The sequence below is a fragment of the Carcharodon carcharias genome, chromosome 4 (assembly GCF_017639515.1).
Source record: "Carcharodon carcharias isolate sCarCar2 chromosome 4, sCarCar2.pri, whole genome shotgun sequence".
Lineage (NCBI taxonomy): Eukaryota > Metazoa > Chordata > Chondrichthyes > Lamniformes > Lamnidae > Carcharodon > Carcharodon carcharias.
The window spans coordinates 97,399,921-97,423,448 of NC_054470.1; the positions used below are offsets into that span (position 1 = coordinate 97,399,921).

The window sequence follows — 23,528 nt, forward strand, 5'->3', positions numbered from 1 at the left end:
TCATATTGCCCTTGATTCTTTTGCCAATCTCCTTAACTGTCTAATAGAAACAGATAGAACTCAGCAAGTCGGGCAGCATCTGTGGAGAAAGAGATTTGACGTTTCCTGTCCAATATGACTCTTTTTCAGAACTCACCCTAAATCTATGTTCTCTGATTCTCGACCCCTCCGCCAAATATTTCAGTTCTGTTGAAGGGTCATGAGGACTCGAAACGTCAACTTTGTTCTTCTCCGCCGATGCTGCCAGACCTGCTGAGTTTTTCCAAGTATTTCTGTTTTTGTCTTGGATTTCCAGCATCCGCAGTTTTTTTGTTTTTATTTTTAAAATATGTTGCAGTAAGCTAGTATCCTGGGGGATGGGGCAACAGGCTTGAAAAATTAAACGGAAGGAAGGAAAATAAGGATGTTAAAAGGTAACTTGGAAAATAAAGTTAATGCAGTAAATGAAAAAATAAACACTGAATTGCATTAAATCCCGGTCTCAGAAACTCAAGATATATTGGATGCCCTCCAACGTCAAGTACAGATGAGCCAGAAGAAGGGAATTTCTCCGAGCACAACTCAGCAGCAGCCTCCGCTGCCACCCTAGGTTTTCGAGAGTTTGGGGTCCGTTCTACGATGACAAAACCCCCAGTTACAAAAGGTGCACCAGCACCACCTCTGCTCAGTCATTGCAGCCCAGGCGATAGCTTCTAAAAAGTTTGCAGGAGATCATACTGCGAGATGCAGGGCAATTTGGAGGGCATATTATCAGAATGCAGAATGTCCAAGTAGGGCAATTAAAATAGACAACATTTCTTTCTGATCTGCACATAGATAAAGTCCGCCAAGCCAGTTGGACATGATTTAGTGCAACAATAAGCAGCATGTTTATTGAATCCTGCATCTTGCAATCAGCCTTTTATTTGCCTGCAACTAATAACGTACGTTGCAATAAAGTGCTGTGTATGCGTATTTAACATCTGCGGACAGGTTGCAAACCTTTCCCGATGCTTCGAGTGAGCAACCTCTCCTAATGTTCACGCCGCGCGGCAGCGGCCGTTTCTTGCTAGCGCCGTCCTGTCCAATGGCTCTAGCTGCCCGCCGTCAATCAATGGGTCTTAAGCGAATGGCGTGAGGCCTGGCTCTGGCTGCCAGCCGTCAATCAGGTGGCACCAACCAATGGCGCACAGCCAGGCGCTGTCAATCAAATGGCCTCAGCCAATGGCTTGCGGCCCGTGGGGGGGCAGCCAGCTGTCAATCAGGCGACTCCAGCCAATCGGAGTGAGCGGGACAGCGAGTAGAGTCAGGCCGGAGCCCGCAGTGTGGTGAGAGGCGGACAGCGAGCGGAGCCGAGCCCGGGGCTACAGGCCGAGTCAGGAGACCCCCCCCTTCCCCTCCTCCCACCTACCCATCGGGAGACTGCGGAGAGAGGGGCTGGGAGCGAGTCCCCGGCTCTGGGGCCTGAGTCAATCAGACCACCCCCCCCCCCCCACCCCACACACACACCCCCTCACAGCAGCGACCCCCTCCCCCGGCTTCACTCTAAGGCCAGGTCGGCCTGGGGCCGGGATGGAAGCGACGGCAGGTGAAGGTGATGGAGGCCCGGCCGTAGCTGCCCTCCGGCGACGGAACAATGAGCCCGCGGCCGATCGGGATGAGACGGCGGCCGAGAATGAGGCGAGCTCAGCAGGCAGAAGAAGAAACAAGAGACCGAGGCCTCCGGGAGAGGAGCAGAGCGGCCCCGAAGAAGAAGATGAAGCAGCAGCGGCGGCAGGGGGCTCGAGTTCAGGGGAGTTACCACGGGACGGAGGCCCGGGTGGCGGCGACGACCAGCAGCAGCAGCAGCTCCCCCAAGACGGGGGCTGCAGCCAGTCGGGCCCTGAGGCCGGGGCTGGAGAGGAGCCCAGGGCCGAGGTGACGGGGCCCAGGACGCGCTCGGCCAGTGGCCGGCTTCCCAGAGCTAACGGGCTCGCCAGGCAGCAGGACGGTCCGGGGGCAGCGGCCGCTCTCGGCGGCAGGTGTAAGGCGGCCGACCCGCAGCCTCCCGAGCTCGGGGATCAGCAGCAGCAGGACGGAGGAGGAGGCGGCGGCAGCGAGAGTGACCGAGAGCAGGAGGCCGAGGATCCCAGCTACGAGGTGCAGCAGGGCCGCCGGATCCTGAGCGAGTTCCTGCTCGACAAGCACAAGAACCTGACGGCCCCGTTCGCCCACCCCGGCGAGCCGGCCGAGAGCTGCCAGCAGCCCGTCTGGCTGTACAAGATGGAAGAGAAGTTCGAGCAGAACCAGTACGGCGGCATCACCGACTTCGTGGCCGACTTCAGGCTGATGCTGGAAAGCTGTTACCGGCTCCACGGCGTGGACCACTGGCTTTCCAGACAGGCTCAGAAGTTGGAGATGATGTTGGAGCAAAAGTTGACGCTGTTGTCAAGGTGAGTGAGCTCCAGAGAGGCAAGGATTTTACCCACGTTGGGTGTGGACACCACAAGACTTGGGGGCGGGGTGGGTGGTGTATTTTCCAAAGTGATGAGGACAAGCGACAGTTCAAATCTTTTTTGAAGCAACGATATTCTTCTGAGCCTCGTCTAAAATTCATCCTAATTATTCAAATCATCCAGCCGTTTTACTATTTTTATTCAGACAGCGACCCCATTAGGCCTGAGTTTTCATACTTGATCGGAAGGAGTTATATTGGACTCGAAACGTTAACTCTATTTCTCTCTCCACAGATGCTGCCAGACCTGCTGAGTTTTCCCAGAACTTATTTTTATTTCAGATCTCCAGCACCTGCAGTATTTTGCTTTTATCTGAGTTCTCAGACAAGTGGAATGGGGTGCGTGGGTGGGTGAAACAATCTCATGTGAATGCTAATGGCGCAGAAGCTTCCACCAATGCCAACCCTGCCCACTGCAATGATTTACTTGTATCCTGCCCATTTTTCCCTATGGGAATTTACACAGCCAAAAGGTCCAGAAAGACCACTGAGTAGGACACTGAGAGAGCTATTAAATGTCTGCTGGTCTGATGTATTATATGGGATCCGATGGGATCATATTCCACACTGATTTAATCATTTGGAGGTAATTATTGCAGAATTATTGAGAAATATCCAATCGCTGGACATGTTCACTGATCCACACATATGAAGTGTTGACTCTCTTTGATGCCTGTTATATCCTGAATTAGTGACCCTTTGCTTTCTTTTCATAATTGGAGTGACCAAATGTAAACTGACAAAGCAGAAAGAAAACAAATCTATATATTGGAATTGTTGGTCTGTGCTAGGAAAATCGACTGCAGCTGCAGTCTCGAAATACTTGCGCCTGCAAACTGTTTTGGTACTACTTATCTGAAATCCATCCTCCGAAGTAAACCAGGTTGATCCTAAAGTCTTGGAAGCAGAGCTGCTCCTTGAAGCAGTACCGTTTGTGTGGTGGGAATGCCAGGGGTTGCGGGGGGGGGGGGGGGGGGGGGTTGCACTTTGTTGCCTGAAATGACCAACTATGCTTTTTGTATAGAGACACAGCAGCTTGTTTGCTCTCAGCAGAATGTCCAATTAATATGATGTGGTGAGGTTGTTTGAGGGGAGGAATGTTGCTCAGGGCACCAGTAGAACTGCCTGCTTTTTCTAAGTGTCATGGGGTATTTTCAATTCACCTGAGCAAGCAGATAAAGTCTGCATGCACCTTTCCCTCAGTACGGGGGAAAAACTTTGTCTGTTTGTATACTGATGCCTTGGAGTGCATATTGAACCCATGGCCCTCTGTTTCAATGTGAGTGTTACCAGCTGTACCAAGTTGATGCGTCTTTTGATTTGTGTAAATTTCGTAATGTATCTCACCAATCCGCAGCATCAGCCTTCTCCAAAGGTTCCATAAGCATTTAACTGTTTCTGAATAAAGGTGCATGCCTGGTTAAGCAAATTCTGCATAAGTTAAAGACTGAAGAATTAAATGAGGTTTGCATACTTAAGTGTAGTATTGCTTTGTCCTTGTAAATGTTCTGTCACCTAGCATTTTAGCGACCATTAATTTGTATATTCTGCACTATTCCTGTGCTACAGTTGAGTTCAAGAGTGCAACCTCAGCTGTTGGTAGAATTGAAAATATTTCTTGTTGAATCAAAAAATGTCTGCTCTTGAAGTAAGCTAAAGATTTTCGTTCGAAGGAGACAACTTCACCCACTTATCGTAGTAAATTTTAGGCAGTTGTTACAGAAGTTGAAGTGTTTATCATTCTGAGTTGGAGTGGTGTGTGACTTGGAGGGGAACATGCAGGTGGTGGTGTTGCACAAAATATTTGTGGAGGTCTCTTGATCCAAACTGCATTTTTTGAGAGAGTTTGGCTGAGATCCTGTTGCTTGACTTTGCAAAGAAAATGTCTAACTTAAAAAATCAAGATTGAATTAGTGTTTCAGCATAGAACAGGCATTCTGTTAAACCAAGATCTACTTAAATATGTTTTCAGTTTGTTAGCCTTGTCCTACCTGTGCTGTTTAGTGTTCCAGAGCACCTGAGGGCCTTTTGATTTGTCATCTTTCTCTCTCCCTTAGGGAACTTTCAAAATGTTGGCAAAAGTGATGGTTGCTGACTTTTGAGGCCATTCTCACCTTGGCATCTGGCTAGAGAACTAGTTTCATTTGATAGACTTTATTCACACTTGTCAAGTCCATTTCTTACTGGCATTGCATTGTTGTTTTTCAATTGAACCTTCTGAGATTTATTTCATTTTGTTTAGCTTATACCAATTTTATTTTTATTTAGGGCTCAACATTAGTAGAAACTCATTTTATTTATCTATTTACTCTTGGTCCTAACTTTGCTCTATGTTGACTGGTTAGAGTTAAAGCCCTAACCTAGAATTCATTGTGGCTCTCCAAATAAATTTTGGAGTAATTGATATATATATATATATATATAAAATACATTTATGTGTGTGTACCATCGGTACTGAATTATGTGCTATGTCACAGAACATAAAGGGGAGTAATAAAGCATGCAACTTAAAAAAGACTTTGATCCCCTAAATTAACATCTCTCAACTGTATACTCTCTCAAATGTCTTTCCAGTACCTACACCCCTGAACTGTCCATTCCACACTTTTTCCATCTTCTGAATATGAAGTATTTTGTATAAAATGTGCTCATCTCCTTTTCAAAGTTCAACCTGTGTCCCTTGATTCTAAAGTTGGTAGCAACCAATGAGACATCCTCAAATAGCATGCTGACAAGATTTGTGAAGTGTTCTAGGTATGGACATAATTGCCTTGTACCCATGCTCAGATGCAGGGATTTGTTAACTTGCTTATTATTGACAAACACTGTGATACTAGTTTTAATGAGCTAACTACTAATCGACTGAGATCGCACTCCAATGTTGGGCCCTGTAGTCTATCCTGTGGCCATTTAGTTTATATTCCCTCAGTGTATTTCTCCTCATTAGTTTTGCCATTCCATTGGATTGCCTCTTTATTGTTTGAATCCTTCCTCCCTTAGATTTGGTGTAATGTGCAAACTTAAATAACTTCATTTCTGTTACCAACTGTTTTGTGACTGATTTCTGCTAATGAGCCTTTATTTAAGTTAATTGATGTCTGATTCCCTTATCTTTGTTTGGCTTCCTCAACCTATCTGGCTTCTTTATCTCATCAATTTGAATGCAATCCCAGCCTGTGTTGAGTTGCTGAACTTAGTTGGGGCAGTAATTAACATCCTACATTTGGCCTCAGAAAAGTACTAACCAGGGTAAGACTCCATTGTAATAATAAAAATATAATACAGTGGATGCTGGAAATATGAAATAAAAATAGAAAATCCTGGAAAAACACAGCAGGTCTGACAGCATATGTGGAAAGAGAAACAGTTAAAGTCCACATGACTCTTCATCAGGATGCTATTGGTACTGACTGGGATGCTTTCTGTGGCAAAATAACTTGCTATCTAGGCTTAGCATTGAAGAATGGCCACTTGAATATGGTGCCTAAGGAGCCATACCTCAAGTTAGCACCGCCCACATAGCAAGGAAGAAATTGGAGATTGGTGGGAAGGGGCAATATTCATATAGGTGTGCACTTTTTTAATGAAAAAAATTTGGTCACAAAAAGTCTAACTCTCATTTACTAATTTACTACAGTTATTGTTCCATCTCTCAATCCTGGGCATGAATACAAGTTCAGGAACCTTCTCTTACTTTATCCTTCATGGGTATGCCTCTGTAAGTGGTGAATATTTGAGGGATGCTCAAGATTTGGGAGAAAGTGTATCTAAACGATACCAACGCCCCGTTCTCATCTGATTCTCACACATCCATTCCACTAAAGGTAGCTATTATGACCAGGAGCAGTAACCCTGGCTGATTTGATTACCATCTATATGCCTCCCAATTTTGGAATTCAGGTACTTGTGTCCCTATTACTGCCAGACTAAGATATGACTCGGCACAAAGCAAAGATCCTTTAAGAGACTGGTTACAAACACGTGTGGCATCTTTCTGATGTGTAATGCTGAGGAGTGATATTTCTTGACCACAATGATTGTGTCAGTGAAAAACTCAGAAACTAAAATGCGCACAAAACTATAACACACAATAAATGACATTTATGTAAGACATTTACACACTGTCTGAACTTTTATAGGTCATGATTTCACTTCTCTCCTTGCAATACTGCAGATGTTTTTGATATTTTGCAGCCTCCTTTTAGATTTTTACCTTTCAGTTGAAACCTAGTTCTTTTGCTGTGTTCAGGCTATTTCTACTGTACTGATATCATGCAAGTTTTCCAGTCTTTGTCATTTCAGAACTGTTAACAATTGTTAGTGTTGTGGTTTTATTGACTATATAACATTTTTTTTAAAAAGGAAGGGATTTGAAGAAGCAACTTCAGGTCTTATCTATGAAGAATTCAACATTTTACGGTTTATAATATCTGAACTTCTGCACTTTTCAAAAAAATTGCAGCTTAATTATAGAATTATTGTAGCACCAAAGGAGGCCATAGGGCCTCCTCTGTGTCAGCTCGCTGCAAGAACAGCTAGGCTGGTCTGACTCCTCTGCCCTTCCCCTGTAGCCCTCCATTTTTTGTTTCTGTTCAGGTGCTTATCCAATTTGATTTTGAAAGTCACAATTGACTGTGCCTCCTTTATACTCTCAGGCACTGCATTCCAGATCCGAACCACATGCGTGAAGTGTTTCCTCGTGTCATCTTTGGTATTTTGTCAGTCATCTTAAATCTGTGTCTCCAAGTTCTCCACCCTTTTTTGCTAATTGGAGCAGTTTCTCCTTATCTACTCAGATCCCTCATGAACACCTCTGTCAAATCTTCTCAAAATTTTGTCTTTAAGGACAACAGCCCAGCTTCTCCAATTTATCCAATTAACCAATGTCCAGAGTTCTGATGAAGAGACATTCAGACTCGAAATGTTAACTGTATTCCTCTCCACAGATGCTGTCAGACCTGCTGAGTTTTTCCAGCTATTTTTGTTTTTACTAATCAAAGTCCATCACCGCTAGAACCATTCTCAAATCTTTTCTGCCCCCTCTGTAATGTCTTTGCATCCTTCCTAAAGTGTAATGCCCAAAATTGGACACGCTACTCCTCTTGAGGCTGAATCAGTGTTTTGTAAAGGTTCACCATAACTTCCCTTGTCTTTGTACTCTATGCCTCTATTAAGACCAGGATGCTGTATGCCTATTTAACCACTTTCTCAACCTGTCTTGCCACCTTCAGTCATTTGTGCACATGTACCTGCAGGTCTCTCTGTTTCTGCACCTTTTTAGAATTGTTCCCTTTATTTTGTATTACTTTTCCTCATTCTTCCTATCAAGATGTATTACTTTGCACATCTCTGCATTAAATTTCATCTTCCATGTGCCTGCCCATTCCACCAGCCTGTTGTCCTCTCACTAACTTCCTCACAGTTCACAATTTTGAAATTGTGAACTGCGCACCCAAGTCGAGGTCATTAATATGTATTTAGATAGTCCTAATACTGACCCATGTGGAATCTCAATATATATCTTCCTCCAGTCCAAAAACAATGTTCACCAGCAACTCTGTTTTGTCACTCATCCAACTTGGTAACCGTACTGCACTTTCCGGCACTTCATCAAATGGCTTTTGGAAGTCCATGTACATCACGTCAGCCACGTTACCCTTATCAACCCTCTCTAGTTACTACATCAAAAAAACTCAAGCAAGTTGGCTAAACAATGTGTTTCCTTCAATTAAACAATTGTTTAATTACTCAATCATCAAATATTTTGTGTTTTTAACAGAAGAAAGTCTGTATGTGTAACCCAAGACCTGTTACACAACATCTGTGGCAGATTTAATACAAGAATCTAATTTCAACATTAGCTTTAAACTTCAATTGCAGGTAGTGGATAAAAATGAAATTTGTTCTGTTTGTCAGTCAGTGCACAACTGGAAAGTACAGATTATTTTTCTGATCTAATGTTTTGTCAGGTTTGTTACATTCTGGCTGCATGTTTCCTAGATCCTATTTACATGGATTATAGTCCATTGTAAATGATTAAGAGCCCCGGTGTTTTGGAAGATTGTATGCAGGGGCTGTAAGGATGGATAGTGTAGAAAAATCATATTAGTGCAGTAATTGGTACTTTACTGGTTTTATTTCTTACACTTGCAATCCCTTTTTCAATTTAAACATCTTCCTTACATAATTCATACACAATATAGTTTTACGGAAAATGTACTTCATCTTAATCATTATGCTTTAGTGGGCCAATTGATATTTTGGGTGGAGAGAACAGAGCAAGTGAGAGGAAGAGAGAAGACAGACAGCTAGGCAAAATAGCTTGATTCTGTTCTTGCCTATTGTCAATGCAGAGGATATTAAAATTATCTTTTCACTGGATTCTTCTTAAATAGTGAACTGAAGTCCAGATTGGAATTGCTTGTGGGGTCAACGCTAGCGATATGCTTTTCCCCAATGTTGACAAAGGATCTTTCTCATTTATCCATCCTCATTGACTGGAAGTTTGGGCAGTATTGTGCTGTAGATCCTTGCCCACTGATGACTGGTCCTGGTTTATCAAACTCCTCACACTGAACTTTTTTTGTATATTGTATGTGTATTTTTTATATATATATTTTATAGAAATGTATTTTTCCTATGATCAGCCCGAGCTCTCATTTGGGCCAGATCCTAGTAAAATCAATCTAGTCAATTGACAACCTAGTGACAATCAATCAAGGGAGAACAGTTTCTGTTTACCAGTATAATTTTGTGAATAACTTTATACTGAATCATTAATCCTGTCACTCAAGAGGCACTTGATTCTTCCTTTTATTCCATAAGTATCTTCCTTGAAGAAAATATGTATCACATTACTGACGGGTTCTCATAATTGCTTTAGCAACAGAATGAGCCTTAAGTGGTAGCTCTCAAATAAGTCCCTTTTCTTTGCAGCTTCATCTTTTGCCATCCTTTCCTCTTTTATTTTCTCCTTCTTCACTGCCCAGACCCCCTGCTCCTAATAATGGCTATATTTTAACTTTGTTTACAGATGGAAGCTACCTGAACAGAGCACATTTCCATCTTCTAACCTTATTCTCTATTTTTTAACCAGTGTTCTTTTGAAGCCTAGGACTTTGTTCACTTTTGATTTCCTAGAATCATTATCTATTAGGACTAGATGCTCTGCTTAACTACATTGCAAGTCATGGCTAATATGACTGCTCTGAAATTTAGGATAATCTGTTCCCTTTGTACAGCCGGCTGGGTCCTGGGCCAAAGTCTTAGACAGAATCTTATTTTTCCACTGGTGTCCAGGCTTAACTGTGACCCCCACTTATACTTGACACATTGCTAGACTGCCTATATTCTATTACCTTGCCTGATTGACAGGCTCAATTTCTATTCCTCCACTGGGACTTTTCATTCTAGCTTAGCCAGCTCTTATCTATTCCTAATGGTTTCTCTCATACCCTTCATGCTGCTGAAAAAAATCTCTGCTTTGCTACTATTCACTTGCTTCTTGCAGATGTTAACTCTGATCTGTTGCACTGTACTTATTTTTCAGAGCTCCTCCATCACTCTTTGCTAAGCTGGGTTGGACTGACTTCTCATGTTCCTGCTGCTACTAATCTGTTGTGCTATTCTTCAGCCTACAGCTTTTACATTTCCAGCAATCCTACGGACCTGCCATTTTCACCCTTTCCTGGTCCCTTGGTCTTTAGAATTCACTTTCACTACATGTCATTACTCTGGTCTGCTAGATCCGTTGTAATAGTGATCCACAGTGGACAACAGGATAAACTTCCTCTGTCTTGTGGTTGATCCTCTGCTCCTTGGCTGTACAATTCCTTAGGCCAACCTCGACAAGTATCTTGGCTAACGATCTGTCCTTGACAGCACCTGGATTAATCCCCTCTGCATAATCCCTTGTCTCTGAACCTGGCTTTTCCAAGCTGGTTCCATGCTGTCTGCAGTTGATTTTATCCATCCACAGGATCTAAACTAAGACTTCAATTTTGGACTGTTAATTTTTCTTCCCTGCATGCACATACTTTCCTTGTCTTCTTTCTGTCATCTGCCTGTACCACCTTTCATCTCTCCTCTTTTGGTCACTCCCTCCCAATCCCTACTCCAACCCACCATTACTCAAACTCTTCTGACTCTCCTGTTGTCCGTGGCTTGAATTCCCCTTCATTGTGCCCAAGGATGTTTCTGCATTCTCTGAATGATCCCATGAGGTATTCATTGTTGATACCTTATGAGCAGAAACCCCGCTCTTTTACTAACCTTTCCAGCCGCTGTGCTTGGTGGGCACCGATGTCGCTAACCTCCTTCCTGTCCCACTTAACGCTCATCACTGCCTTTGTCCTGTTTTCCTCCAGAATGTCTTTTTTTCAAAAAAGGGTCTGAAAAACCTTGTAGGTGATTGTATTCATATCCTGACCAAAACTTGATTTATAAGTAACAACACTTTTTTCCCTTTATGAACCTCCTTGACTGGCTGTGACTCTTTATCACCAAATCACATATTGGTCTTCTCCCTGACTTCCCTAGGATTGATTTTTATGAACATGTTGCCTTGTTACGTTTTTTCTTAAAAACTGTTTCTGTCTGCTGATCATTCTGCCGATCATTCCGCTGATCATTCCGCCTTTCCAAGCCAATTGAATTTCTTCGAGATATCCTCTCTCAGCCTTTGCACTGTTTGGCTACTTATCCTCTAGTTTCATTTAGCACCCCTTGTTCCCTACTGAAGTCACCATCCTCCTACTATGTCCCCAAAAGCTGCTTCATATAAATGCTCTCAACCGTTTTCATACCACCCTATTGACCTTACCATTTCTTCTGGCATCTCTACCTTCATGATCTTAATTACTTATTGGGTCATTTCTAATGAATTTCTTGTATCCCTCACACCCCATCTGTACCCTTCCAACAACATTTCTTACTGTATCTAACCCTGGTAAAAAGTCTTTGTTCTAAGCAGTTTAGAATCGCACTTGAAATTTCTAACTGCTTAGACGTTGACCCTCCATTTACTATTATAATTCTGCTATTCCCTCAGTTTAATCACCATTTATCAGCTCTGGCTGCACTGCATGAAGTTCTACACTCTCCACTGCTAAAACTGCCAACTACTCTTTAGAGAGTGAGGTGATCTTTTTTCCTTAGGTGCATTTTTAAACACAATTCCTTCCTTCCTCTATCCTCACTGCTAATGTCTGTCAAGAGCTTAAGAAATTTCTAACGAAGGAAATCATTCATTTAACTGCCTGTGCTACTTGGACCGCTCTCACCAAGCCAAACCAAGCTCTCAATTTCTCCAATGTTCTTCTCACGATAGCCTTTTAAGCACTGCCCTGTATAACCTCTAAGTTGTTCAAACTACCCCACCCTGTACTTGTTGGCTTGATTGTAAGCCTGTTGCTTAGTATGCTGATTCCAAAAACCCTCATCTACAATTCTAAATGTGGTCTCATTCCATGCTCCCTCTGCTGCTTCCCCCAGATATAGGTTCCATCTTGCATTCTTTGCTTTTCACACCATGACCTACTCTGCATTATATTGCAATTCATGGCAAGCTTTGAGCCATCATGGTCTTATTCTCTCTCAAATTCTTTCTGCCTTGCAACATCGCTCCTTCCTTAAAAGTTATTGCTGCTCCTTGTCCATTTTTTATGCGTTGCCGCTTTATTTAACTGAAACACCTGGGAACTTTCTGCATCATTGATTACTGCAAATTACTTGTATCAAAAAGAAAATATTGATTGAAATTTTACTAGGTGTTTAGTATTCAGAAACTTGTTCTATACTTAAACTGGTTGGCTTCCCTTGAAAGGGGGAAGCAAAAGGAGAGATGATTAGAACTCTGTACAATAAAGATCTCCATTGCAATACTTTTTAAAATGAGTTTGAATAAAAAAGCCATGCAAACTGTATTTGCTGAACATTTTATAGTCTGGGGCTCCATTTGCCAGAGGATGGAGATTTTCTTCACTGAAAGTGAGGCATTGAAATTTCATGGCCACCAGGATAGAGCGTAAGGTTCATGCCCATCAAAATGTCAACACCGCTTCAGAACAATTGACCAAAGAGAGTACCATCATTGCACTTCAGGTTCAATTCTGTCCTATAGCAAGACAAAATTATACCCAAATCATCAGGTTTATTCCTGGAAAAAATATTTATTTGAACTGTTTTTTTGGCACTGGCAGTGGTTGAAGAAGAATATTGGCTTTTTCAGGAAGTACCATGAGTTTTTTAACATCTGCCTGAACCTCCAAATTAAATGAAACACGAAACAGGCCAATTCTATGATTGTATAATCCTAAACTTGCATTGATTACTCAAAATTCTATGATTGTATAATCCTAAACGTGCATAGATTACTCAAAATTACTGATCGTTCATAATTAAGAAATATTACACCTGAAGATTTCTCTGATCTCTGGTAATAGTTGGCTAAAAACTTATCTGATTGCTATTAAGCTACTTGAATACCTGAGACACCAAAAATCTGTTAGCTTCAGCCTTGACAATGCTCAGTGATGGTACATGCAGAACCCTCTGGGGTAGACAATTCCAAAGATTCACAACCCTTTGAGTGAAGAAATTTCTCTTCAGCTCAATTCTAAATGATCAGCCCCTTTATCCTGAGACTGTACCCCTGATTTCCATTGACTTCAATTTTGCCAGGGTTCGTTGGTACCATACTTGGTCAAATTCTGCCTTGATGTCAAGGGCAGTCACTCGCACCTCACCCCTGCAGTCCAGCTCTTTTGTCCATGTTTGGGCCAAGGCTGTAATGAAATCAGGAGCCCAGTGGCCCTGGCAAAGCCAAACTGAACATCAGAATGAATTATTGTTGTGTAAGAGTCACTTGCTGGCACCGTTAATGACACCTTCCATCGCTTAGAGAGTAGGCTGATGGGGTGGTAATTGGCTGGATTGGATTTGTTCTGCTTTTTGTGGACAGGGCATACTTGGTTAATTTTCCACATTGTCGGATAGATAACATTGTTGTAGCTTTCCTGGAATGGCTTGGCTAGGGATGTAGCTCGTTCTGGAGCACAAATCTTCAGTACTGTTGCTGGAATGTTGTCAGGGCCCATATCCTTTGCAGTATCTAGTACCTTTAGCTGTTCCTTGATATCACATGGAGTGAATCGAATTGACTGAAAATTGGACTCGGGAGGAAGCCAAGATTGATCATCCATTCAGTACTTCTGGCTAACGATGGTTACAAGTGCTTCAGCCTTATCTTTTGCACTGATGTTCTGGGCTCCTCCCTTATTGAGGATCGGGGTGTTTGTGGAGCAACCTCCTCCTGTTAGTTGCTTAATTGTCCACTACCATTGATAACTGGATGTGGCAGGACTGCAGAGCTTTGATCTGATCCATTGGTTGTGGGATTGCTTAGCTCTGTCTATTGCATGCTACTTCTGCTGTTTGGCATGCAAGTAGTTCTGTGTTGTAGCTTCACCAGGTTGGCACCCCATTTCAGATATGTCTGGTGCTGCTCCTGGCATGCCCTCCACTCAGTGAACCGGGGTTGATTCCTTGGCTTGATGGTAATGGTAGTGTGAGGAATATATTGGGCAGTGAGGTTACAGATTGTGGTTGACTATGATTCTGCTGTTGATGGCCCACAGTGCCTTGTGGGTGATGTGTTTTGAGTTGCGAGATCTGTTCTGAATTCATCCCATTTAGCGTGGTGTTTCGTGTCTCACAATTTGATAGAGGGTTTTGTGACATGATATGCATGTACCTCTAAGGGAGTATATCTTAAACGGTTGTCAATCACTACCATCTCAACAGGATGTGATGTATTAGTCCATGATTTGTATTCAGTCTGCAGCAGCAAATGGTAGAAGACAGACATGTATACTTAGCCTCCTGATTAACATTATTTGTATATAGTCTTCAAATAAAGAACCCACATTATTGTTTTGCCCATCCTTGTCATATGATTGGTACATTTATGTTAAATAGAAAGATGTAACAGAGGGTACCCTCAGTGTGAAGGCAGGATTTTGTCTTCACAAGGACCTTGTGGTGGTCACTCCTACCAGTATGGTACCTGTGACAGGTACATTGATGAGGACAATGTCCAGTAGGTTTTACTCCCTTGGTTCCCTTACCACCAACCAAAAGCCCAGTCTGGTAGATATGTCACAGAATCTCTCAGTGCAGAAGAGGCCCTTCGGCCCATCGAGTCTGCACAGACACGTGAGAAACACCTGACCTACCTGCCTAATCCCATTTACCAGCACCTGGCCCATAGCCTTGAATGTTATGACTTGCCAAGTGCTCATCCAGGTACATTTTAAAGGATGTGAGTAAACCTGCCTCCACCACTCTCCCAGGTGGCGCATTCCAGGTCGTCACCACCCTCTGGGTAAAAAAGTTTCTCCTCACATCCCCCCTAAACCTCCTGCCCCTCACCTTGAACTTATGTCCCCTCATGACTGACCCTTCAACTAAGGGGAACAGCTGCTCCCTATCCACCCTGTCCATGCCCCTCATAATCTTGTACACCTCGATCAGGTCGCCCCTCAGTCTTCTCTGCTCCAACGAAAACAACCCAAGTCTATCCAACCTCTCTTCATAACTTAAATGTTTCATCCCAGGCAACATCCTGGTGAATCTCCTCTGCACCCCCTCCAGTGCAATCACATGCTTCCTATAATGTGGCGACCAGAACTGCACACAGTACTCCATCTGTGGCCTCACCAAGGTTCTAACCAACTCCAACATGATCTCCCTACTTTTGTTATCAATGCCTCAAGTGTACCATGTGCTTTTTTCACCACCCCACTAACATGCCCCTATGCCTTCAGAGAACTATGGACACACACACCAAGGTCCCTTTGTTCCTTAGAACTTCCTAGTGTCATGCCGTTCATTGAATACTTCCTTGTCAAATTATTCCTTCCAAAATGTATCACCTCACACTTTTCAGGTTTAAATTCCATCTGCCACTTATCTGCCCATTTGATCATCCCGTCTATATCTTCCTGTAGCCTAAGACGTTTGACCTCGCTGTTAACCACCTGGCCAACCTTTGTGTCATCCGCAAACTTACTAATCCCACCCCACACATAGTCATCTGTGTCATTTACATAAATGACGAATAATAGGGGACCGAGCACAGATCCCTGTGGTAAGCCACTGGACACTGGCTTCCAGTCACTCAAGCATCCTTCTGTCATCACCCTCCGTTTCCTACAACTAAGCCAATTTTGAATCCACCTTATCAAATTACCCTGTATCCCATGTGCATTTGCCTTCTTTATACATCTCCCATGTGGGACCTTGTCAAAGGCTTTGCTGAAATCGACATAAACTACATCAACTACACTAACCTCATCTACACACCTCCTCAAAAAATTCAATCAAATTTGTTAGGCATGACCTTCTGACAAAGCCATGCTGACTACCCCGATCAAACCTTGCCTCTCCAAGTGGAGATAGATTCTCTCCTTCAGAATTTTCTCCCAATAGTTTCCCTACCACTGATGTGAGACTGACTGGCTTGTAGTTCCCTGGCTTATCTCTAGAACCCTTCTTAAATAGCGGGACCACATTAGCTGCTCTCCAGTCCTCTGGCACCTCCCCCGTAGCCAGAGAGGAATTAAAAATTTGGGTCAGAGCCCTTGCGATCTCCTCCCTTGCCTCCCGAAGCAGTCTGGGACACAAATCATCTGGACCTGGAGATTTGTCCACTTTTAAGCCTGCCAACACCTCCAATGCTTTGTCACTTCCTATATCAATTTGCTTCCTATCACCCTAGAGGGAAAATGTTGAGCCTGCACCTTCCCCATTTTCTTTTTGAACTCCCCAACCCCCCCCCGCACTCTTCTTTAGATTTCCCCACAAGTATCTGTTCCCAGTCTACCTTGGCCAGATCTTGCCTTATTTTACTAAAATCTGCTCTCCCCAATCCAAAACATGTTTTTGCAACTTGTCTATTTCTTTGCCCATAACCAGCTTAAATTGTGCCATGTTGTGGTCGCTATCACTAAAATGCTCCCCCACCACCACCTCAGCCACCTCTCTGGCTTCTTTCCCCAGAATTATGTCCAGCACTGCGCCATCCCTTGTTGGACCCTTTACATATTCACCTAAAAATTTCTCCTGTATACATTTCAAGAAATCCACTCCATCCAAGCCATTAACACTGTCTGTCCCAATTAACGTTGGGAAAGTTGAAATCACCGAATATAATTACCCTATTATTGTTTTTACACACCTCTGCAAATTGTGCACATATTTGCTCCTCAATTTCCCACTGACTATCTGGGGGTCTATAATAAACACCTAACAATGTGGTTGCCCCTTTTTTATTCCTAAGCTCTACCCCCAAAGCTTCATTCGATGCCCCCTCCAAGATATCATCTGTCCTTACTGCAGTAACTGACTCCTTAACTAATAATGCAATGCCTCCTCCTCTTTTACCCCCTTCCCTGTCTCTCCTGAAGATTCTATATCCTGGAATGGTGAGCTGCCAATCCTGTCCCTCCCTCAACCACATCTCTGTGATGGCTACTATATCACAATTCCACCTTCAATTCTCACCCTGAACTGATCCGTTTTACCTGTAATACTCCTGGCATTAAAGTAGAGGCCATCCAGCCTTACCTTACTCCCTTGAAACTTAATGCAGCTGTACTCCCTCTGACTTGATTGTTTTACCATATTATGATGTGTCCCTAGTCCCTATTCTGCTAATGTTCTGTGACCTCTCCCCCTGCTGAATTAGTTTAAATTCCTCCCAACAGCACTAGCAAACCCACTCGCAAGGATGTTAGCCCTGCTTTAGTTCAGATGTAAACCATCCCGCTTGTACAGGTTCCACCTTCCCCAGAAACTGTCCCAGTGATCCAGGAATCTAAAACCCTTCCTCCTGCACCAACTCTCATGCCATGTATTCACCTGTGCTATTCTCCTATTTCTGTGCTCGCTAGCATGTGGTACTGGGCGTAATCCAGAGATTACAACCCAAGAGGTCTTGCTTTTCAGTCTACTGCCTAACTCCCTGAATTCTTGATGCAAGACCTCATCCCTATTTCTAACTATGTCATTGGTACCAACCCCTGCCTTATCGCCCTCCCCTTTCATGATGCCCTGCAGTACCTGGCCAGCTCGATCTGTAGTGGTGCTACTGAGCCACTCTTGCTGATAGACATTGAAGTTCCCCCACTCAAATTTTTCTCTGTGCCCTTACCATCTTCAGTAGTGCTTCCATGCAGAAGTTCAGAAGTGCTTTTCTTTATTCTTTCTTGGGACGTGGGTATTACTAGCAAGGCCAGCATTTGTTGTCCCTCACTAATTGATCTTGAACTGAGTGGCTTGCTTGGCCGTTTTAGAGGGGCAGCTAATAGTCAACCACGTTATTGGAGTCACATGTAGGCCAGATTTGAATGCATGTACCCAGAGTAATTTTACTACTTCAGCTAAGGGGGTGGCAGGTGGTAATCAGCTGGAGGTTTCCTTCCCATTTTGACTTGATGCCATGAGACTTCTTGGGCTCCGGAGTCGATTTGAGAGCTCCCAGGATGTACCACTGATGGTACAGCACCGTGCCACACCTCTGGTGGGTCTGTCCTGTGCTGTGACAAGATGTACCCAAGAATGGTGATGGTGGTGTCTGGGACAATGGCTGTAAGGTATGATTTGGTGAGTATGACTACATAGGGAGATGGTGGCGTAGTTATAATGTCACTGGACTAATAAAATCTAGAATTGAAAGCTAGTCTCAGTAATGATGATCATGAAACTATCATTGGTTTGTCATAAAAACCCATCTGCTTCACTAATGTCCTTTAGGGAAGGGAATTTGCTATCCTTACCTGGCCTGGCTTACGTGTGATTCCAGGCCCACAGCAATGTGATTGACTCTTAACTGCTCTCTCAAATGGCCTTGCAAGCCACTCAGATCAAGGGGAAGGGATAGGCAACAAATGCTGGCCTTGCCAGTGACGCCCATGCCCCATGAAAGAATAAATTTTTTAAAATGTCAGGCTGTTGCTTGATTAGTCTGAGACAGGTTTCCCAATTTAGGGACAAGCCCCCGGATGTTAAGGAAAACTTTGTACAGTTGGCTGAGTAAGTTGTGCTGTTGTCGTTTCTGGTACCTAGGTCGATGCCAGGTAGTCCATCAGGTATTGGGAATGAGTTTTAGCTTTAATGTTTAAGTTTGATTTGTATTTTCTGTATTTGTGTTAAGAAAAGATCAAGTTGAGTTTTAGTTTGACTTTAAAAGGCGTCTGCATTTCTAATGAGTTTTATGACAGGAGTTAAGCAAATGTAAGAGATGGGGAAAAAAACTGCTTTTGCCTAGCAATGGGTCCAGAGAGAGAGAGTGTGTGCACGTGCGTGTGCGCGCGCGCGCACACCCCACACCCCCAGCAGGTTTGAGTCCAGTTTGAAGACAGCTGCTAAGCAGAAGCAACCTAGAAGGCTCAGATAGCCAGTTCCAAACCAAAGTTAGTTGAAGGTAACTGCCAGAGAGACTGGAGCAAAAGGACAGATAGCAAATCCTAAGCTAAAGAAGTGAATCCCCAAATCCAGATGAGTGGAATAGGGAAGATCTCAAGCACACCACCCAGTCAAAGGAAGGAACCTTGGAAAGGTCCTGTTAAATAAAGTAAGGAGTAGAGAGGCTTCAAGCTAAGAGATTAAGGCTTGGGAAAAGTCAGAAGGACCAAAGACAACTGAAGGTCTGTAACTCTTTGCTGTGGGTGTACTCTTGACAGCTGAGTCAGTGAGAGAGAGTGTGCATGGAGGAATGCTTGAACGCATGTGGTGACCCAGGATAGAGGAACATCGAAAGGAGTTTGAAACCCTGAAGCTGAGCTCTTGTGGAAGGCGTTTGGGAGAAGATTCTAAAGCACGTTCTTTGAGATTGGAAACCCTCGTGTGAAAGGCAGAGTTCAGTGAGACTGGTTGGCTCACTGTGTGACAAGCGCCAGGGGGAGTTGAGGAGAGATCCATAGCATGTGTGTTGGGTGGCATCTGCCACTCGGTTTCAGAGTGTGGTCTGTCTGACCACAGGTCGCCAATTGATTTACATTGTGTGTGAACATTGTGTAAGATAGCTTTTGTAACTTGTGTGATCCTTACAAATCTGTATATGTCTGTAAAGGTATAGTTGTGGGTGAAGGAGTAATGTAGTATAGTTCACTTTTTTGTTGAATAAATGTTTTATTTTGTTAAAAGTTAATCATGACTCCTTTGATCCTGTTCAGTAGCTACTCTTCATGTATCTAAAGAAGCAAACAAAGTTAGGATCTATCAAGCCAGATTCCACCCTGGGATCAGGCTTGTCCAGTTGGTAACATCAGTTGGGATCATAACAGTGGGTTTGGAGTCACTTGTAGGCTATACTAGGTCAAGACAACAGATTTCCTTCCCTGAAGAACATTAGTGAACCAAATATTATTTAAATTCTGTACACCTGTAGTGGCTGGATCAATCATCTGGCTGGAGTAAATATGGTAAATAATCTAAAGCCAAACTAAGTTAAATCTGTCGTGATACAAAAACGTTTTTCCTTTTCTTTTGAAGACATCGAATTGTTAAGGTGTGCACCTTCATACTAAGTGGTCATTATTAATGTCATATAGCCTTGGTGGTGAGAGTTGGCAAGCTAATTGACTATGAAGTAGAACAGCAGAATTTGTTCCTGTCTATGCATTGTACACATGCATAACATGGGCTTGCTAGATAGTAATTGGGAGCAGGAGTCTGCTCTTTTTTTTATATCCCTGCCTCCTAATCCAGGGGAACTGAAGTAAAAAGTAAATTCAGTTTACTCTATGTTAACGAGGGATTGAACCTAGAACCTTACTGATCTGAATAGCTCACTACTGTCCAGATTAAATTTCTGAGCTTTTAGGGAGCATAGGAATATGTGAATGTTCACGGAAACATCTCTGAAAATTGTTCATTTTGGTTAATAACTCAACAAATCATTAAATAACTAATCAATAACCAGAGTTCATGGGTTTAAAATCATTGGTCAAATATCAAGAGGGGAGATGAGAATTTTTTCACTTGAGTTATCAAAATCTGCAATGTATGCCAAAAGGCAGTGGCAACAGATTTCGTAGTTTTATAAGGGAATTGGACAGCTACTCAAGGATAAGAAACTTGTAACGTTACGGACAAATAGAGGGGATGTTGGATGAAGCACGAATGCTCTTACAAACAGCCAGCGAAAGACATCAAGGAACAAATAGTGGCATTCTGTGCTGTAAACTTCTTTGATTCTGTAACACATTTGTTCCTATTTGGATGATACAAATCAATTTGGTGTCTCTTAAATTAAGAACAGATAACCTAAATTTGTTTGGTCACAATGGCAGCGGTTAGCACCAGTAAACAAAAGCCTTAAATCTTAATTGTCTATGTAATATTTCGGATGATTACCAAATTTAATTTGAACTGTGGCAAATGTCAAGTTTATTTTTGTGTTACAGTGGTTGACGTGCTGCGAGGTGGGGGCAGGAGATATCTTTTACCCAACGTCTCAACCATCGCATCATTACTTCATAACTTGGAAGGCGTTTTGTGAAATTTTAATGAAAACTGATGTTAAATATAACCAATGGTGACGGTTGTCTTTCATTGAAAATTAATGCCCTATAAAAAATAGTTGAAATGCACCGTGAGAGATTTGCTTTTCCTGTATTATCCAGCATCCTGCACTTCCAAAACTGAGCAAACTGAACAGGCCATTAGCTCATCTTGCTGGGAAAGGGTAGCTCATTGAAGGACAGTAGAATAAATGAATTGTCCAGGAAGGACCAAAGGCATCTCTCTCCATTACAGAGAGACCGTTGGTTATATAGCTTGGGCACCACTCCGCATCACGTGGAGTAAGGCAAGCCTCTGTGAACTACCATGGTTGGTACAGGGATTGAACCTGTGCTGTTGGTGTCATTCTTGATCCGACTGTAGCCTTCTAGCCGATTGAGGTTAAGGACTGTAGGAGAATTTAATTAGCTAAAAATTAACAATTTTCAGCTTTATCATCCAAAGGATATCTTAAATTAAGAAATGGGCTTTAGTGGCCCCCAAATTTATTAAACATCATTTACTTCTCAGGACCTTTGTAGTTCCAAGAATCCTTTTTAATTCCATCAGTTTTTGTTTGCCAGTGATGATTAATTGGCAGTACTAATTTGTAAGGGTTACTAATCCTGCCTTTGCGTAGAAGCTGAATTAATAAACAATTAATGCTTGGATACCCATGGGCGAATGACTGTATCTGTCATGGGTATCTTAATTTACTGCTCATCTAAGCAGTTCTTTCAAGCAACTACTTGCTCTCTCAGTACTGTACTAGAGTGTTAGCTTTGAATTTTGTGCTCAAAGTCTGGAACGGGACTTGAACCTAGAACCTTTTGACTCAGATGAGAGTGCTATCAGTTGAGCCACAGCTGACATTGACCATTTGACCATTTCTACCTCCCCACACTATGGTTTTTATTGATGTCTATTTCCAGTTGTCTCCTTCATTGGTGTCTAAATTTTTCTTTTCATAAACTTCAATCTCACAATTTTGTTCACTTACTATTCCAGTCCTATTGACCTCCAGTCATTCCCTGTTTCCCACTGAATTCAAAATGCTTGTCATATTCAAATCCCTCCATGACCTTGCTGTTTCTTACCCTGGCAAGATCCTCCAGCCCTGGTATCTACCTGCAGCCTCGTTTTTCCAAAATGGATCTGTTAATCTTTCTCTACCATATTTCCTCCTCCACTGGTGTGCGTTCCCTCCTACCCCCTCCAATCCCATAGTTGGTGGCAGGATTCAGTTGCCTGTATCGTTATTTCTGGTACTCATACCTGAATACACAGTTCACCACATCTCTGTTCAATCTTGATCATCCTCAAAACTTAGTGCTTCAACACAGCAAAAGGCAATCTCCCATAGTTTTCTCCCCCATTCCAGGTCAAGTCTGTGCCAGAACTATGAAGTGCTTTGTGTCGTTTTATCATTTTGAAGAGGGTATTTCATTGCAAGTTAACCTGAAGTGGGTTTAATGGTGCTGGTAGAGCTTTGGGGCGGAAAAACCTAGCTAGTCATAGACCCATACATAGAAGGAAGACTGTTTTACCATTGTACCTGTGCCAGGTTGTACTTTGAAAGAGATATCCCATTAGTCCCACATTCCTGGCCTTTCCCCATAGTTTTGAATGTTTTTCCTTATCAAGCATATACCCAATTTCCTTTTGAAAGATATTACACCAGTGGCACTTGAGAAAGTACTTCATCTGTAAAACACTTTCGGACTTCCTGAGATTGTGAAAGGCACCAGAGAAAATGAAAGTCTTTTTTAACCTTCCCTGCTATAAGAGAATACTTGCAGCATCTCTAGTCTCTCCATGTAACGGAAGCCTTTAGTCCCTGGTATCCTGCTGATTTTCCCTTACTATCTCCAAAGCTTTGGCATCCTTAATTAGGTTTGGAGTTTCAAAGCTTTTTAATCTTTGACCACATTGGTACATACCATGAAGATTTGGGCCACATATGAAATTTGAATCTGTCTTTGCCTGCATCTGCATATTTCTCAATTTGTTCATGCAATAGTACTTGTAGTTCTGATTTATCCCTTCAGATCAGCCAACAGGATACTTAAACATAAAGAGCCTTAAGGTTGCTTGAACTTTTGAGGCTTGCCAGAGAGTAGGTCCTTCTTGTGGCCTATGAGATGCAGTCTGCTGAACAATATCGCTGGTGAAACCCCAGTGCTGTAATTGCCTATCTCAGTAACATAAAAGCGCATTGGTTACTGAATACTTTTAATTTACCTTCCCAAGCCTATTACTCTTCTCTAATGCTAATGCTTTGGGGTTTCTTCCGTTCAAAAGCAGGGTTATTTATTTACTTGAGTTGCAAAAGCATCATGCAGCGTTTTTTGGCACCGTGAAAATGCAAAGTAAAATGAGCTTGGCCAGTCTCAACCCAATTCCTAATTGACACAAATCCATAGCATAAAACTGCTTGTAACTTGGTGCTAACTGACGTCGTTGCTCCTAGAGGCCACCAGTATTTAGCCTA

The 23,528-nt window shown here is 42.8% G+C and overlaps 1 protein-coding gene across 2 annotated transcripts in view; it reads left to right on the forward strand.

The window, feature by feature from the left end:
* The first annotated feature begins 1,301 nt into the window (after positions 1-1,301).
* LOC121277203 (uncharacterized protein KIAA2026-like) overlaps positions 1,302-23,528 on the forward strand; it is a 79,470-nt gene continuing 57,243 nt past the window's right edge. For both annotated transcript variants that reach the window (XM_041186358.1, XM_041186359.1), the window contains exon 1: positions 1,302-2,411. In XM_041186358.1, the coding sequence (XP_041042292.1) occupies positions 1,552-2,411 (860 nt within the window). In that variant the 5' untranslated portion in view covers positions 1,302-1,551. The remainder of the gene's footprint in view (positions 2,412-23,528) is intronic.